The sequence below is a fragment of the Nerophis ophidion genome, linkage group LG10 (assembly GCF_033978795.1).
Source record: "Nerophis ophidion isolate RoL-2023_Sa linkage group LG10, RoL_Noph_v1.0, whole genome shotgun sequence".
Taxonomy (NCBI): Eukaryota; Metazoa; Chordata; class Actinopteri; order Syngnathiformes; family Syngnathidae; genus Nerophis; species Nerophis ophidion.
In genome coordinates this window covers 32,326,114-32,343,851 of record NC_084620.1, presented here as the reverse complement: position 1 = coordinate 32,343,851, position 17,738 = coordinate 32,326,114, and the positions used below count along the sequence as shown (strand labels likewise).

The window sequence follows — 17,738 nt, the reverse complement described above, 5'->3', positions numbered from 1 at the left end:
ATATATTGCCATCCAAGCAACGTTATCATGGACGCTCCTGCTTATTTCAGCAAGACAATGCCAAGCCACTTGTTACGACAGCATGGCTTCAAATGAAGGAGAGTGAATAAGAGTAAAGGGAAGTGGCATAAAATAGAGTCGCACAAAGTGAAGTGGAGTGGAAGAAATTACAGGAAAGTGGAGTGAAGTAAAGTAAAAAGGAGTGAAATAAAGTGAATAAGTGGAGTGCAATGGAGGAAAGTCGAGCAAGGTGAAGTAAAAGTTGGGTCGAGGAGAATGAAATGGAGTAATGTGGAATGAAATAAGTGGAATGGGCAATAATGCATTTGACATTATTTTATTGAGCAACTCCCCCCAAAATAATTGACATTATACACTACTGTATTTTTTATTTAAACAAAGCCAATGTTAGCTTCAGCATGACAGGTTCAGAGGTCATCCGACTCAGGTGGCTGGCAAAAGTCGGCGGAGAGGGTGACCAGAGGGTCTGTGGACGCCCATCCCAGGGCGGATCTGTTAAAAGAAGGGCGACACGGCGCAGAGTCCACTTGGAGCTCGGGGTATTCGGGCATGGTGAGCTCCACCTTTTGCGTCTTTTTGGGTGCAGGGCGGGGCGCTTTGGAGAAGCCACCGAAGGGAGTCGCCACTCTGAATGTGATTAATGATGGCGCGACTTCAATTAGACATTGTTTTGATCAAACAATAGTTACAAATCTCTCGGATGGACACGAAAGAAGACAGTTGATATTCTCACCGATTGAAACTTTTGTAGCTTGGCAGGTCTGCCGCTGCTTCCGGCTCGGACAAGTAGTTGATCAGGGTCTCAACCAAGGTCGGGTCACTATTGATGGCCTGTTCCCACGGTGAGTGGTATGACTTTGGGACGGCTGTGCTATTGAACTTCTCTGCTGGGATGTCTTTTAAAGGACTGCCGTACCCTGGGATGGTCGCATGGCAGAAACAGAGGTCAAACATGTTCGTAAGTAATTCAAAAGGAAATTAAGTACCGATTAGTAAATAGTTGTATTTGATATCATATATCACATTTGATTAGGTATTAGAGAATTTACATCTTACACTTGCATCAAAATCTTCTTAACTTCTATTTGAATTTACAATATCGGTTTTAGCACATCTTAGCTGTTGCTTCCTTTGTTGGTTTTTCTAAAGTGCATATTAATGCTAGGAACACAATTTAGTACGATTCAACTTTTTGTTTTGTTTTAACCCTTATAAGCATCTGTACACACTTGTTTTTATTTCTTTCTCTATTGCAGTGGTCTTCAACAGGGGGTCTGCAACCTCACAAAGGCCTACAGAGGTGCTGCATGGATGTCATGACATTTTTGGCGGTTTAGACTTGTTTTTCAATACATGGTTTTATATATACACTATATTGCCAAAAATATTTAACCACCTGCAAGTGCCATCCCATTCCTAACCCATAGAGTTCAAAATTATGTATGCCCACCTTTTGCAGCTGTTACAGTTTCAACTCTTCTGGGAAGGCTGCCCACAAGGTTGCAGAGTGTGTTTATAGGAATTTTCCACCATTCTTCCAAAAGGGCATTGGTGAGGTCACACACTGATGTTGGTCGAGAAGGCCTGGCTCTATGTATCCGTTCTAGTTAATCCCAAAGGTGTTACATCGGGTTCAGGTCAGGACTCTGTGCAGGCCAGTCAAGTTCATCCACACCAGACTCTGTCATCCATGTCTTTATGGACCTTGCTTTTTGCACTGGTGCACAGTCATGTTAAAAGAGGAGGAGGCCCGCTCCGAACTGTTCCCACTAGGTTGGGAGCATGGAATTGTCCAAAATGTTTTGGTATCCTGGAGCATTCAAAGTTCCTTTCACTGTAACGAAGGGTCCAAGCCCAACTCCTGAAAAAGAACCCCACACCATAATTCCTCCTCCACCAAATTTCACACTTGGCACTGTGCAGTCCGAAATGTACCGTTCTCCTGGCAACCTCCAACCCCAAACTGGTCAATCAGATTGCCAGATGGAAAAGCGTGATTTGTCACTACAGAGAAAAAGAGCCATCAATCTGTCAATCCTTTCCGTGTCCGGGCCAGGTAAAGATCCCCCTGATGAGTGAAATTAAGCCCCAGGCTCCACTCCTGCGGCTTAATTCAGCTGCTTAGTGTGCAGTAAAAGATTCTATGAGAAGACACATTTGACAACTTTGACTTTAGAGTCCAGTGGCCACGTACTTAACACCACAGCATCCCACGCTTTGCATTGATTGGACTTGATGTATGGCTTAGATGCAGCTGCTCGGCCATGGAAACCCATTCCATGAAGCTCTCTGCATTCTGTACATGAGCTCATTGGAAGGTCACATTGAGTTTGGAGCTCTGTAGCAACAGAAAGTGCAGAAAGTCGACAAACTCTTTGCACTAAACTCTTCAGCATCCACTGACCCCCCTCTGTCAGTTTACTTGGCCTACCTCTTGGTGGCTGAGTTGCTGTTGTTCCCAAACTCTTCTATGTTCTTACAATAAAGCTGACAGTTGACTTTGGAATATTTAGGAGCGAGGAAATTTCACGACTGGATTTGTTGCACAGGTGGCATCCTATGACAGTTCCACGCCGGAAATCACTGAGCTCCTGAGAGCGGCCCATTCTTTCACAAAAGTTTGTAGAAACAGTCTCCATGCCTAAGTGCTTGATTTTTTCACACCTGTGATTAGGACACCTGATTCTGATCATTTGGATGGGTGGCCATATACTTTCGGCAATTTAGTGTAATTGTAGATATTTATACTTTTCCCTCATGAAAATGTGTTTACAAAAGTTACAAGATAAATGGGTCGTTAACAAGCGAGTCGCTCCACTTCATTATATCTGAACATCATAAAAAGCTCAGAGGATAACATGGCCACCAATATTAGCTGTGAATGTGTTACCTATTTCTTGACTATCGTGACCCTGAACGTCATTAAAGACAAAAACTATTAATTTTCATGAAAATTATAGTGGTTGTTGATATCCTGCTTTTACAAGCTGTGATCAGAGAGCGGGAGGTTATAATTTTTCATGAGCCTGGGACAATATTTTAAGAGGGTAGCAATGCCTAGAAGACAACAACAGGGGTTAAATAAAGTAAAAGCTACTGCAAATCAACCACAGTGACAAAAGCAAGTGGGACTGAGGGCTTTCTTTTTTTCTCTCATTTAGTTCAATGTAGTCCGGCAAGATGTAACACACAGTAACACACAGTAACATACCGTACTTTTGTCGTGAAGCTTGTTTCTTTGGAACCCTTGACGACTGTAATATGTGACGTGACGGCGAGAAAGACATAGTTGGATGGATTGTCTCAGAAAAGTGGCTCACATTAGAAGTTTTTTTTTTTTTATTGTGGTTTCATTACAATCTTGTGTTTAATCTTTTTGTTTATTTTATATGTCCTTTGTCCCTTCAATCAATCAATCAATCAATGTTTATTTATATAGCTTTAAATCACAATTTTGTCAAAGGGCTGCACAAGCCACAAAGACATCCGCGGATCAGCGCCCACATAAGGGCAAGGAAAAACTCACAACCTAGTGAGACATCGATGAGAAAGACTATGAGAAACCTTGGAAAGGACCGCAGGGGAGACCCGTTTACTGGACGTCGAGTGGATCTGACATTATATTGTGAAAGTCCAGTCCATAGTGGATCGAACATAATAGTGAGAGTCCAGTCCATAGTGGATCTAACATGATAGTGAGAGTCCAGAGTTGGACATTGAATACATGCCTTCTGTGTACAATGTGAGTAACTCAGGCATTATTGTATGTAATTTATGCATAAGACCTGACTTACACTGTATAACTCGGCTTACATAAATGTCTAGGAATGGAAGTTGTTCATAACTTGAGGAACACCTGTATTCACCTAACCCTCCATCAAGGACCGGCGAATATTGGGATAGGTACCTCTAGGACGGGGGTCAGCATGTGGCTCTTTAGTGCCGTCGTATTGGCTCCCTGGAGCATTTTTTAAAAAGGATTGAAAATGGAAAAAGGTGGGGGGGAAAAATATATATATTTTTTGTTTTAGTATGTGTGTGCATGCTTCACTGATGAGTATTTGGTGAACGTTCGGTGACAGATATATGTTAGAACTATACGGTATTTGGTAAATCGTTTTGTCCTGCAAATTTCTGCGGTTCTTGAACTCACCATACTGTGGACTGTGACGCAACAGTTTGTTTACATGTAAAGTCTTCCACGCACTCTGTGTCTCATTTTGTCCACCAAATGTTTTATGCTGTGCGTAAATGCACAAAGGTGAGCTTTGTTAATGTTATTGAGTTGTTGGAGTGCTAATCAGGCATATTTGGTCAGTGCGGGACTGCAAGCTAATCGAAGCCAACATGCTATTTAGACTAGCTGTATGTACATATTGCATCATTATGCCTTGTTTATAGGTATATTTCAGCTAATTTAATAAACTTAAATTTTATTGTATTTGTATCTATTTTATATTTGCATGTCTCATGACAAATTATCTGTATGTAATACTGGCTGCATTTCAGATTGTTGTTTGTGTGCCATGTTGTTCCAGACCACAGCAAAATTTACCCAGCTAGCAAAGATTGTAACAAATCTATTAGAATAAATCAGCCTGCCATTTCCTTTACCTTGGACAGACTCATCTATAGGCTTTGGCCATTAAAAGCCAGTAATTTCCAGGAGTTATCTCACCTTCGGAGTAGCTTCTGATCTATTAATGTTTTGTAATGTAAAAATGTGTAGAATAAATATTAAGTTTCAACATTTCTGTCAACGAAGATTTGCTTCAGCCTGCAACACATAGTCATTTTGATAGTAGGCTATTATAACTAATATAGACACTTACATCATGTGTTGTCTTCATCATAAAACTAATATACGTCTTTTAATTTTTTGCGGCTCCAGACAGATTTGTTTTTGTATTTTTGGTCCAATATGGCTCAACGTTTTGGGTTGCTGACCCCTGGCCTAGGACTAGTTCAATTTGAAACATTTTATGCAAGATTTATAAGTAGGGGTCCCCGCTTCATCTCTACTCCAGTTTGGGGGTCCTTGGCCTGCAAAATGTTGAACATTAGGAACTTACACTTTCACAAATATACTTTTTGTGTCTTTTTTTTTCACATCATAACATCAACAGAACTTGCCTTTTTACTGTTAAATGTTTGCAAATGTGCATAGTTATACTAATTACCACCGAGCCAAGTCGTAGCAGCCAAAACGTAGCCTTTTTACAACTAAACTTTTGATTGATTTGTTTTCAAACTTGTTAGTGTCAGTTCATCTGGACTAACCTTTCTTACGCTCGCCTTGGAATCAACCATTATGTCTAGCGCAGTGGTTCTTAACCTTGTTGGAGGTACTGAACACCACCAGTTTCATATGCGCATCCACCGAAGCCTTCTTTAGTGAAAAATAAAATGTTTTTCAAATTCAAGACAGAGTTATATGATCTTTTACTGGTAAACAATCGTGCATGAACATCACCTTGTTAAAAGAACAAAACCAACACAGTGCATGAACTCGTAACAAATTACACACCGGCAAATCAGTTCTGATTCCGCTGTTGCTGTATCCCTAATATGCCAATAGGGAGAAGTTTTTATGTGCACGATGAGTCGGGTGTGGCTTGAGTGGAGGCTCCACCGAACCCTTTGAGGCTGACTCACCGAACCCCTAGGGTTCGATCGAACCCTGGTTAAGAACCACTGGTCTCGCGTAACTACGTTGATCAAAGCCAATTTGCATTTGAAGTTAAAATTAAGATTGTTGTCATCTTTTACAACCTCTTTAGCATCAGCATGCTTCAAATATATAGTCGTATACAGTATGCAAGGACATTGCAAAGAGCAGAACATTTCCGTTCTGTACAGTCTTATTAAGCAAAACCAACTTTTCTTACCTAATGATACCTGTTGTTGTGTATTTCGTATCTGCATAAGTCCCGAAACATTTAAATCAAACCATGGAGATGTGGCAGAGATATCCTGCCTACCATCATACTTACTTCAAATGAGCCGTTTAGAATTTGCCGTAGTAGTAATTTTCTTCCCTAATTATGACGTCAGTGGGTATCTCCAAATATGGTAGAAATTTACCCAAAGTGATTTGCGCACTGTAGTCAGTAAGATCCTTCTTTTTCTTTGTTGTCTGGCACATGCACCCTCCGCTGCTGCCATTTCTAAAACAAATCATTGTAAAGCTCTAACCTATATCTGTCAGTAGGCCCGATATGAAAGAACAAACAACTACAACACGGCTAAAGGGGAGAAGACGCAGTGGAAGTGGAGGCATGTAAAAAAGACCGCCCACAAAACGGCGCATCCTGAAGAGATGGGCAGACAGCAGCTTGAAGATGGTCTGTAAAAATGTGTCTGTAAAACATAATCTATGCACAATTTGGATGTTATGTAGACCACAAGGAAGTGTTTTAAATGTAGAAAGATAAATCATAATACAAAACCTTAAAACAGAGTTGTCAAACTCATTTTAGATCGAGGGCCAGGCCACATGGACAAAAATCTATTCCCAAGTGGGCCGGACTGGTAAAATCATGGCACGATAATTTTAAAATAAAGACAACTTCAGATTGTTTTCTTTGTTTGAAAATAAAACAAGCACATTCTGAAATTGTACCAATCATAATGTTCTTGTTGTTGTTTTTTTACAATTACCTGTTGAGGTTAATAGTATGTATACTATATTCGTCATTATTTATATTTTCTGAATAAATTATGTGATCATTTTCATCAGTCAACTCATTGGTGTTAATTTTCAATCTATCAATATAAAAATTCATATCAAAATCATATTACAGTATATTATTCATATAGTTTGATCATTTTCCTTAAGTGGTTCACTAACATATGTTTTTTTTTTCTTTTTTACATATGTAGCATCATTTACAAAGATACAAAGAATTGCTATTGCGACATTTCAGGTAAATTTTCACACCTAGCAAACTCATGCCGCGTGCCGGATAAAACCTGTTTGTGGGTCTGATCCGGCCCTCAGGCCATACATTTGACACCCCTGCCTTAAAACAAGCGTTGGAATCTTCTTCGATTTGGAGTCGATCGAAACTAACACTTTTATTCCTTAAGAATTTACTCGTTTTACTTTTTTTTTTAGCATCAGCACATCTCCCTGCATTTGGCTGATTCCTTTTAAGATGTCCGATAATATTGGACTGCAGATATTATTGTCCAATAAATGCTTTAAAATGTAATATCGGAAATTATCGATATTGGTTTCAAAATTATCGGTATTGGTTACTAAAAGTAAAATGTATGACTTTTTAAAACGCCCCTGTGTACACAGATGTAGGAAGAAGTACAGAGCGGCAATAAACCTTAAAGGCACTGCCTTTGCGTGCAGGCCCAAATGCATAATATTAACGACTTTTCACACACACACTAGTGATTGCAATGCATACTTGGTCAAACAGCCACACAGGTCACACTGAGAGTAGCTGTATAAACAACTTCAACAGTGTTACAAATATGCGCCACACTGTGAACCCACACCAAACAAGATTCCGGGAGAACATCCAATCACTGGAACACAACATAAACACAACAGAACAAATACCCAGAACCCCCTACCCCCTACAACCCCCCACCCAGCTCAACCCCCCCCTCAACCTCCTCATGTTCTTTCAGGGAGAGCATGTCCCAAATTCCAAGCTGCTGTTTTGAGGCATGTTAAAAAAAATAATGCACTTTGTGACTTCAATAATAAATATGGCAGTGCTATGTTGGTGTTTTTTACCATAACTTCAGTTGATTATTTTGGAAAACCTTGTTACATTGTTTAATGCATCCAGCGGGGCATCACAACTAATTTAGGCATAATAATGTGTTGATTCCACGACTGTATATATCGGTATCGGTTGATATTGGAATCGGTAATTAAGAGTTGGACAATATCGGAATATCGGATATTGGCAAAAAAGCCATTATCGGACATCTCTACTTTTAGGGGTTTTTCTGATGGACATAATTAAGCATTGCGTTGGAACTGCATCAAACACAACTTACTTTTAAATCTATGACCAAACCCTTTTTTAAAAATATTTTAAACTTTTAGCATCAGCTCTTGTTGTATCCAGCAGCTGTTTTCTATTAGGTACAGTAATATGCTCGCATCAGAATTTACCATTATATGTTTTTCCGATCTTTTAAGTGAGATTTAAGGCGTGTGACATCCCCAGCAAGCATTTCCTGTTTGCTAATGTTGCTTGACATACGCTACACGTGCATTAGAGTCAGACCACTTCAACCATATTCTTTGACCTCAAATGACCTATTTGGTTGAGATCCTTTCCGTAAAAGAAACCAAGAAGAAAAGAAAAACGTCCCCTCAGGTTTGTTTGGTCTCTACGTATTCCCCCTGAGGACAAAACATAAACTCAGGAAGGGGAATTGTTCATTGTGAGAGGTTTGGACATGACACGACGCCCCACATTATGTAACGCACCAGCTCGGAGAAGGATAGGCCTCTTGTTTGCAATCATATGTGGTTTAAAAGGATGTGTTGATGCAGTATTCTAATAATACACATGGTAATGATAATAATATTGTCATTATCTTTTGGGACTTAGATAGCACACTTAAAAATACTTAAATAAATAAATAAAACAACAAAATAACAATTTATATCTGTTTATATTTTATAATTATATATATTTAAAAACAGTTGTATTCATCTACATAATAAAAAAAAGAAAAAATACAACTCCATTACAATATTGTATTTGTGATAAAAAATTGCATAAAAAATATTATTAAAAGACCCTTTAAAAAAGTGACATTGTGTGTATCCATAAAGGAGCATTTGAAATAATCCAAAAATAAAATAAATAATAAAGCTAAAATTACCTTAGTCTTGATCATCAATACAATATATCCATCCATCCATTTCTACCGCTTATTCCCTTTGGGGTCGCGGGGGGCGCTGGTGCCTATCTCAGCTACAATCGGGTGAAAGGCGGCGTACACCCTGGACAAGTCGCCACCTCATCACAGGGCCAACACAGATAGACAGACAACATTCACACTCACATTCACACACTAGGGCCAATTTAGTGTCTTTGGAAGTGGGAGGAAGCCGGAGTACCCGGAGGGAACCCACACATTCACTGGGAGGACATGCAAACTCCATACAGAAAGATCCTGAGCCCGGGATTAGACCCTGACTACTCAGGACCTTCGTATTGTGAGGCAGACGCACTAACCCCTCTGCCACCGTGAAGCCCAATACAATATATAATGAAGTGAAGTGAAGTGAATTATATTTATATAGCGCTTTTCTCAAAGTGACTCAAAGCGCTTTACATAGTGGAACCCAATATCTAATTTTTACATTCAAACCAGTGTGGGTGGCACTGGGAGCAGGTGGGTAAAGTGTCTTGCCCAAGGACACAATGGCAGTGACTAGGATGGTGCAAGCGGGAATCTAACCTGCAACCCTCAAGTTGCTGGCATGGCCGCTCTACCAACCGAGCTATACCGCCCCCCTATCACCTCATATATGAGAATATTTATATTCATGTAATTCAAATACAATTATTTGATTTTTTGTATCCTTTTTTATTTAAATAAAACAAAACCAAAACAAAACAAACAAAAAAAATAAAAATAAATAAATAAATAAATAAATAAAATAAAATACAATGTAATTAAATTGAATTAAATACAATTTTATATCCATCCATTTTCTACCACTTATTCCCTTCAGGGTCGCAGGGGTCGCTTGAGCCTAATATTAAATAAAATGTAATAATATCAAATACAAATAATTACAATTAAATAAAAATGTAAAACATTAAATACAATTAAATTTAAAAGGGACTTATTATACCAAACCAATTTTTCTTATCTATAGGTCTTTGTGTAGTTGGGACCTGCATAAGTCCTGAAAAATTGAAGTCAAACCATGGAGACAAGGCAGAGATGTTTATAAAACAATCTTGCCTTTCTTCACACATGCTCCAAATGATTGAATGAATTTTCCTCATCTCTCAAGTTGTTTTCCCCTTGGTGACGTCAGTAGATATATAGAGCTGAGTCCCTCATTGTAACCCGATGTCGTAGTCAATCATTTCCTTATTTTTCCTCTGCTCTCTTCTTGTGATGCGGACTGGCTCGAACATTCACATGCATCCTCCGTTTTTTGCTATTTACAAAACAAATTAGCGTATAGTTCTAACTTATATCTGTCAGTAGACTTGATATGGAAGCGCTAAAAACAACAACATTAATGACGGGGAGAAGACGCAGTCAAAGTGGAGGCACGTACATTAGACCCCCTACTAACCGCCCCGACGAGACGTCAAAAATCTGCTTGAGCATGGCCTGTGAAACATTGATGTAAAAATTTGACCAAAAAATCCCATCATTACATATCATGTAATTATTTCAAATGTATAAAAAATCATAATATGACCAATTTAATAGAATTTATTTTAATTTGATGCTGATAATTTCTACCGCCAACACAGATAGACAGACAACAGTCACACTCACATTCACACACTACCCAGGCCTGGTTTAATTGTGTGTGACATATTTTTTTAAATTAAGATAACTTATATTAAGTACAAAAGAGATTCGGAAATAAAGCTAAATAAATAAAGTCAAGAATAGTTGTTTGTAAAATCAAACAGAAGGTATTCAGTTGCAGGCGACGCATTTTCACTTATTTCCGATGTTAGCGTAACAGTGTACGTAAGCGAATCAGAAGGAGAGTTTGGATGCTATTAAAATTAAAAAGAAATTACAACAACATAAAAGCTCCTGGTGGTGTATTCCAACCCAAGCGTAATAATGTATGTAAGTTGTAAGTTTATGTATGTTAAAAACAACAAAAAGCCATGATTGTAGATTTAAAAATTACGTCATAAAACACAGCTAATGCGGTTCCTCGAGGCCTAATCAAAGAGTGTAATGTTGATTAGGTATTTTACTTTAGAGAAAAAAACAGCTGAATGTATTTCAAATGTGCTGGTACAAGTTTTGAAAATGACAAAAACAGGGGTTAGAAAATAGAATCAATGGTAGTAATTGAACATTTTAAGCCAGCATCTGTGACATTATGGTTGTGTATTAGTGCCCAAGGCATGGGTAATTTGCCCATCTGTGAAGGCACCATTAATGCTGAAAGGTACATACAGGTTTTGGAGCAACATATGTTGCCATTCAAGCAATGTATTTTTCATGGACGCCCCTGCTTATTTCAACAAGACAATGCCAAGCCACGTGTTACAACAGCATAGCTTCACAGTAAAAGAATGCCGGTACTAGACTGGCCTGCCTGTAGTTCAGACCTGTCTCCCATTGAAAATGTGTGGCCCATTATGAAGCCTAAAATACCACAACGGAGACCCCAGACTGTTGAACAACTTAAGCTGTACATCAAGCAAGAATTGGAAAAAATTCCACGCGAAAAGCTTCAAAAATTGGTGTCCTCAGTTCCCAAACGTTTCCTGAGTGTTGTTAAAAGGAAAGGCCATGTAACACAGTGGTGAAAATGCCACGGTGCCAACTTTTTTGCAATCTGTTCCTGCCATTAAAATGTAAGTTAAGATTATTTGCTCAAAAAAAATATATTTCTCAGTTCGAACATTAAATATCTTGTCTTTGAAGTATATTTAATTGAATATAGGTTGAAAATTATTTGCAAATCATTGTATTCTGTTTTTATTTACGATTTACTTAACGTGCCAACTTCACGGGTTTTGGGGTTTCGCAATCCTTCCACATTTTGTATGCTTATTATGAGTATCAGTAACATTGTGTTTTATAACGTGTGTTGCCTACCAGGAGCGATACTGTCTGGATGTGGAACCGTTTCAGTGGCTTCTACTGTGCTCTCCTGTTCCTCAGGATTGTTGTTTTCCGTGGAATTATCAGTTTGAGCATCCACCCCATTCTAGAAGAAAGAAGACCAGGAAGAAGTCAACAACATTAGGGAACACTCTGGCGCAGCTTTCATCCCCATGAAAGATATTTATGATGATTTACTCCAGAACTTCCTGAGGATGAACTTGAAACAAAATTCCACTCCATTCGCCCGGCGGCAATAAACAAAGCAAAAATATGCGAGTCACTTAAACATAGGAAGGGAAGTTCAAGGAGGGGGGCTTCCGTCTTGTGTAATCATCACTTGTAGAGACATCAAGAGTCACTTAACGCTGCAGAAGCGGTCCTTAGAAGGTCCTGTTATATGGAGGCTCATTGACACAACACAAACAAGAGGTAGTCATAATACATATTATACATACATACATTCATGCGTGTGTTTTTGTCATTCTGGACGCTCTCATAGGTGTATTTTTCCGACCGTCTCTGGCGCATCTTAAAGAGGCGGGATCCTCGATTGGAGGCGAGGGACAGTTCTTCCAGCATGATCTCCTTGGGCACGCTCACCTTTTTCCCCAGATCCATCTGCACGTCTGCCCCATAAAAGCAAGAAAAAGAGGCAACAAGAAGTTCATAGCGCATATTCATTTTGCCATCCCGCTTCTGACACCAAAAGTACAATACTGTACGTTTGAGTGCAAAATGGCTTGGTTACTCTCGAAGATACAACTTTTGACAAGTGATTGAAGCCCGTACCCGCTTATCCATTCACGTTTTGCTTTTAGCAAGGTAACAAGTATCTCTCAGCTGTCAGCCGTTTTCAAGTGCGTCCGCTGTTGCCAGACAGCAGTTGCCCTCGCCTCAAATAACGTGTTCAAAACGACAAAATGGATTGGTTACATTGGGCCCTAAAAGTATTCATAGTCAGGGTATGTGCAAGTGTATGTGTAAGTGAGTATGTGTAGGTATAGAAAGGAGTTGCCTTGAAATCGTATTTCCCTTACCAAAAGTATACTGTATCAAAGTAGCTAAAAAGATGAAAAGTCCTAATAATTGTAATATTAATATAATATTACCTGATGTTAGCTACCTCTCTTTCTTTACAATGTACAGTATATTTTCTGCTGGATCTACTCTCTATTTTATTAATATTGTACATGGTAAGTGGGATTTGTTATATATTATATAATAATATAATATAATGTAATAATATATCAGTATAGAATATGTACTGTATACATAATGTGTAAATATTACATATATGTTATATTTTCTATTGCTACTATGGTACATTTTTAGTGTACTTTATACCTTTTGTTATAGCTCTTTTTGTGCCCTTGTATGCATTATTCTTTCCATCCTTTGTAACTGAGCTACTGTGTGGAACAATTTCCTTTGTGGATCATTAAAGTTTGTCAAAATCTATCTATCCATCCATCCATTTTCTACCGCTTATTCCCTTTTGGGGTCGCAGGGGGCGCCGGCGCCTATCTCAGCTACAATCGGGCGGAAGGCGGAGTACACCCTGGACAAGTCGCCACCTCATCGCAGTGTCTAAGTCTAATTTACTAAATTATAAAAGACAAATCTTCTCTGCAGCCCCGAACACTATCAGTATTTCTTCTATAAAATTGTATTAAATGTAACTTAGACAAAGGGTTTCACTATGTAAAGTGCTTTGAGTCACTAGAGAAAAGTGCTATATAAATATAATTCACTTTGCTTAATTTACAGAACAGTATTCTCAGCAGTCTATTATCTCCATTTCACAGTGTGTCTCTTGGCAGCATTTCTTCCAATTAGATTCTAGCTACGGTGTTGCCAAGTCAAGGTAATCCCCTGAAAGCCTTCCGAATCAAGGGTCCCGGCCCATTACAACCTAAACTATATTAGAAATTAGTCTGTTTCTTTAACAAAAAAATACATTTTGGAGTAGCTTCTCTGGGCCTGCATGCAGGTGTACAAAAACGTCAGCATTTTTCACCCTTTGAATGGTTAATGACAGCAGAACTGCCCACAATGGCTGACTTCTGGAAGAAATTGACCTGGTGTCAGACATTCTTAGAAATCCATTTTCAAGGTGAACTATAATAAAAGGGATACTTTTGAAACCTTGTCTTTTATATCTTGGTAAGAATTGCCCATATGAGCTACATAAGTGCTGGCACCAACAACACCCGTTGACTTCCTTCGTCCTCCTATTTCGGACACCAGAAGCATAACAAAGTGTGTTAAAATGGCGTCTTACACACAATGCTGGTACTATTGTCAACCACTATTGACCATATGAGGTGGGCCTGCCTACATCAGTGTCGATGGAACCCTTTGCAATCCTATGTCTGACCCCAAAAGTATATTTAAAGGCCTACTGAAATGAGATTTTCTTATTTAAACGGGGATAGCAGGTCCATTCTATGTGTCGTACTTGATCATTTCGCGATATTGCCATATTTTTGATGAAAGGATTTAGTAGAGAAAATCCACGATAAAGTTCACAACTGTCGGTGTCAAGAGAAATGCCCTGCCTCTACCGGAAGGCGCAGACGATGACGTCGCAAGTGTGGGGGCTCCTTACATATTCACATTATTTTTAATGGGAGCCTCCAAAAAAAAATGCTATTTGGACCGAGAAAACGACAATTTCCCATTAATTTGAGCGAGGGTGAAAGATTTTTGTATGAGGATATTGATAGCGACGGACTAGATAAAAAAAATAAAATAAAATAAAAAACGAGTTAAAAAAAAAACGCGATTGCATTGGGACGGATTCCGATGTTTTTAAACACATTTACTAGGATAATTCTGGAAATCCCTTATCTTTCTATTGTATTGCTAGTGTTTTAGTGAGTTAAATAGTACCTGATAGTCGGAAGGGTGTCTCCACGGGTGTCTTGACGCCAATGTCTCAGGGGAGTCGACGGCAGTTATGGACGGCACAAGCTCAGCTTTTCTCCGGTAAGAACTGACGTTTTAACCACAATTTTCTCACCGAAACCTGCTGGTTGACATACGGTAGGGATCCATGTCTGCTTGACCGCGCTCTGATCCATAGGAAAGTTTCACCTCCAGGAATTTTAAACAAGGAATCACCGTGTGTTTGTGTGGCTAAAGGCTAAAGCTTCCCAATTCCATCTTTCTACTGTGACTTCTCCAATATTAATTGAACAAATTGCAAAAGATTCAGCAACACAAATGTCCAAAAAACTGTCTAATTATGCCGTTAAAGCAGACGACTTTTAGCTGTGTGTGTGCGTAGCGCTCATACTTCCTAAAAACGCGTGACGTCTTGCGTACACGTCATCATTACGCAACGTTTTCAAGACGAAACTCCCGGGAAATTCAAAATTATAATTTAGTAAACTAAAAAAGCCGTATTGGCATGTGTTGCAATGTTAATATTTCATCATTGATATATAAACTATTAGACTGCGTGGTGGGTAGTAGTGGGTTTCAGTAGGCCTTTAAATAACTCAAAAGACAAAATGAGCCAGTTTCTACTGGCTGGATAAAGTATATTAGTGTAAGTGGAACTCTTTGTAATTCCTAATTGTGATACCAAAAGCATATCTATATGACTCAAAAGAGAAATTGGCTTTGTACACTCAAATCTTACGTTTTTTGTATCTTTTACAACAGTTATTGACCACATAAGGTACGTTCGGGGAAGTGGAAATCTTTGAAATCCTACTCCTGACACTAAAACAAATCACCTTACCTGAAAGTGAGGAAATTAAACTACTCTACATGAAGACAAATGGAAGACGGGGGAATGCTACTACCTTCCAGGGCTTGCACCTCTCTGCAAATCGCCTCCGCCTGAAGTTTCCTTTCCCGGGTCGTCATGGTGGAGAACAGCGACATGGCTGCACCTGGGATTTGCAATTGGGACACATTATAAGTACGCCTTACACAACACAATGCATGTGTGACATCAAGCACATGCAGTCCAAGTGGTGAGTGACTGAAAAGGGCAAGGTTAGCACATCTCTTAAAATAACCTCGTCCTGTTAAACTGCTTGCACAAACTTATCAAGACACTTCTAGCGACTGTGTCAAGACCCTAGAGCAGTGGTTCTCAACCTTTTTTCAGTGATGTACCCCCTGTGAACACTTTTTTAATTCAAGTAGCTCCTAATTAGAGCAAAAAAAGAGATAAAGAAGTAAAATACAGCACTATGTCATCAGTTTCTAATTTATTAAACTGTATAACAGTGCAAAATATTGCTTGTTTGTAGTGGTCTTTCTTGAACTATTTGTAAAAAAAGATTGAAAAATAACTAAAAACTTGTTGGGAAAAAAACAAGTGATTCAATTATAAAGAAAAATTTCTACACATAGAAGTACTCATCAACTTAAAGTGCCCTCTTTGGGGATTGTAATAGAGATCCATCTGGATTCATGAACTTAATTATAAACATTTCTTCACAAAAAAAAGAAATCTTTATCATCAATATTTATGGAACATGTCCACAAAAAATCTAGCTGTCAACACTGTATATTGCATTGTTGCATTTCTTTTCACAGTTTATGAACTTACATTCATATTTTGTTAAAGTATTATTCAATAAATATTTTTTTAAAGGATTTTTGAATTTTTGCTATTTTTACAATATTCAAAAAAAATCTCACGTACCCCTTGGCATACCTTCAAGTACCCCCAGGGGTACGCATACCCCCATTTGAGAACCACTGCCCTAGAGCAGTGGTTCTCAACCTTTTTTCAGTGATGCCCCCTGTGAACATTTTTTAAATTTGTGTACCCCCTAATCAGAGCAAAGCATTTTTGGTTGAAAAAAAGAGATAAAGAAGTAAAATACAGCACTATGTCATCAGTTTCTAATGTATTAAATTGTATAACAGTGCCAAATATTGATAATTTCTGGTGGTCGTTCTTGAACTATTTGGAAAAAAATATTTAAAAATAACTAAAAACTTGTTGAAAAATAAACAAGTGATTCAATTATAAATATAGACTTCTACACATAGAAGTAATCATCAACTTAAAGTGCCCTCTTTGGGGATTGTAATAGAGATCCATCTGGATTCATGAACTTAATTCTAAACATTTCTTCACAAAAAAAAGAAATCTTTAACATCAATATTTATGGAACATGTCCACAAAAAAATCTAGCTGTTAACACTGAATATTGCATTGTTGCATTTCTTTTCATGGTTTATGAACTTGCATTCATATTTTGTTGAAGTATGTTGAAGTAGTGATTTAGGGCTATATAAGTAAACATTGATTGATTGATTGAAGTATTATTCAATAAATATATTTATAAAGGATTTTTGAATTGTTGCTATTTTTTAGAATATTTTTTAAAAATCTCACGTACCCCTTGGCATACCTTCAAGTACCCCCAGGGGTACGCGTACCCCCATTTGAGAACCACTGCCCCAGAGAGTCAATATATGGTGAATTGGTGGAATAAAATAAAGTATCGTATTACTATTTCAAGTACTTTGCGAAGGTTCTACACAGAACTTGCTTAAAACATTTGGAAAAACAAACTAAAACATTCAGAAAATGGATAAACGTCTCTGTGGAATTTTGCTTACCTGCACTGAAGTACTCTGGATATCAGAGATGGGTCTGTCCTTTCACCTTCAGGGTGCAGGAACTAGCAAAAGAACCTCGATAGTGGGTACACTCCACGGCATAGGGGGCCTCGCTGAATGAGTGGGTGGGTGGATGGACGGGTGGGTGTCACTGTATCGTAGGTATTTACTGTAACTCATAAGCGCCTAAATTTAGAGCGCTTCAGTGTCTTGGCTGGTGTTGCAATACAGTAGCAGGGTGAAAAGTTGTGTCGTGTTGCAATGGAACAGGTGCCAGGTAGGTCCCTCCCTTTGACCTTAACGAGGAT

General features: G+C 38.5%; 1 protein-coding gene across 1 annotated transcript; it reads right to left on the bottom strand.

Annotated features, from left to right (window-relative positions):
- Nucleotides 1-321: 321 nt before the first annotated feature.
- LOC133560704 (myozenin-2-like) lies at nucleotides 322-17,583 on the bottom strand. The gene is made up of 6 exons (XM_061913525.1): nucleotides 17,431-17,583; nucleotides 15,648-15,737; nucleotides 12,295-12,461; nucleotides 11,827-11,938; nucleotides 755-938; nucleotides 322-648 (listed from the first exon to the last, which is right to left on the bottom strand). Exons 2-6 carry the CDS (start codon nucleotides 15,727-15,729, stop codon nucleotides 429-431), a joined length of 765 nt encoding a protein of 254 aa, XP_061769509.1. The 5' UTR covers nucleotides 15,730-15,737; nucleotides 17,431-17,583; the 3' UTR covers nucleotides 322-428.
- Nucleotides 17,584-17,738: the final 155 nt, after the last annotated feature.

Coding starts and splice junctions, on each gene's coding strand:
- LOC133560704 (XM_061913525.1), bottom strand. CDS start 15,729: ATGTCGCTGTTCTCCACCATGACGACCCGGGAAAGGAAACTTCAGGCG. Junction 12,462..15,647: donor AGAGGTGCAAGCCCTGGAAG/GTAGTAGCATTC, acceptor TTTATGGGGCAG/ACGTGCAGATGGATCTGGGG. Junction 939..11,826: donor TCCAGACAGTATCGCTCCTG/GTAGGCAACACA, acceptor CGACCATCCCAG/GGTACGGCAGTCCTTTAAAA.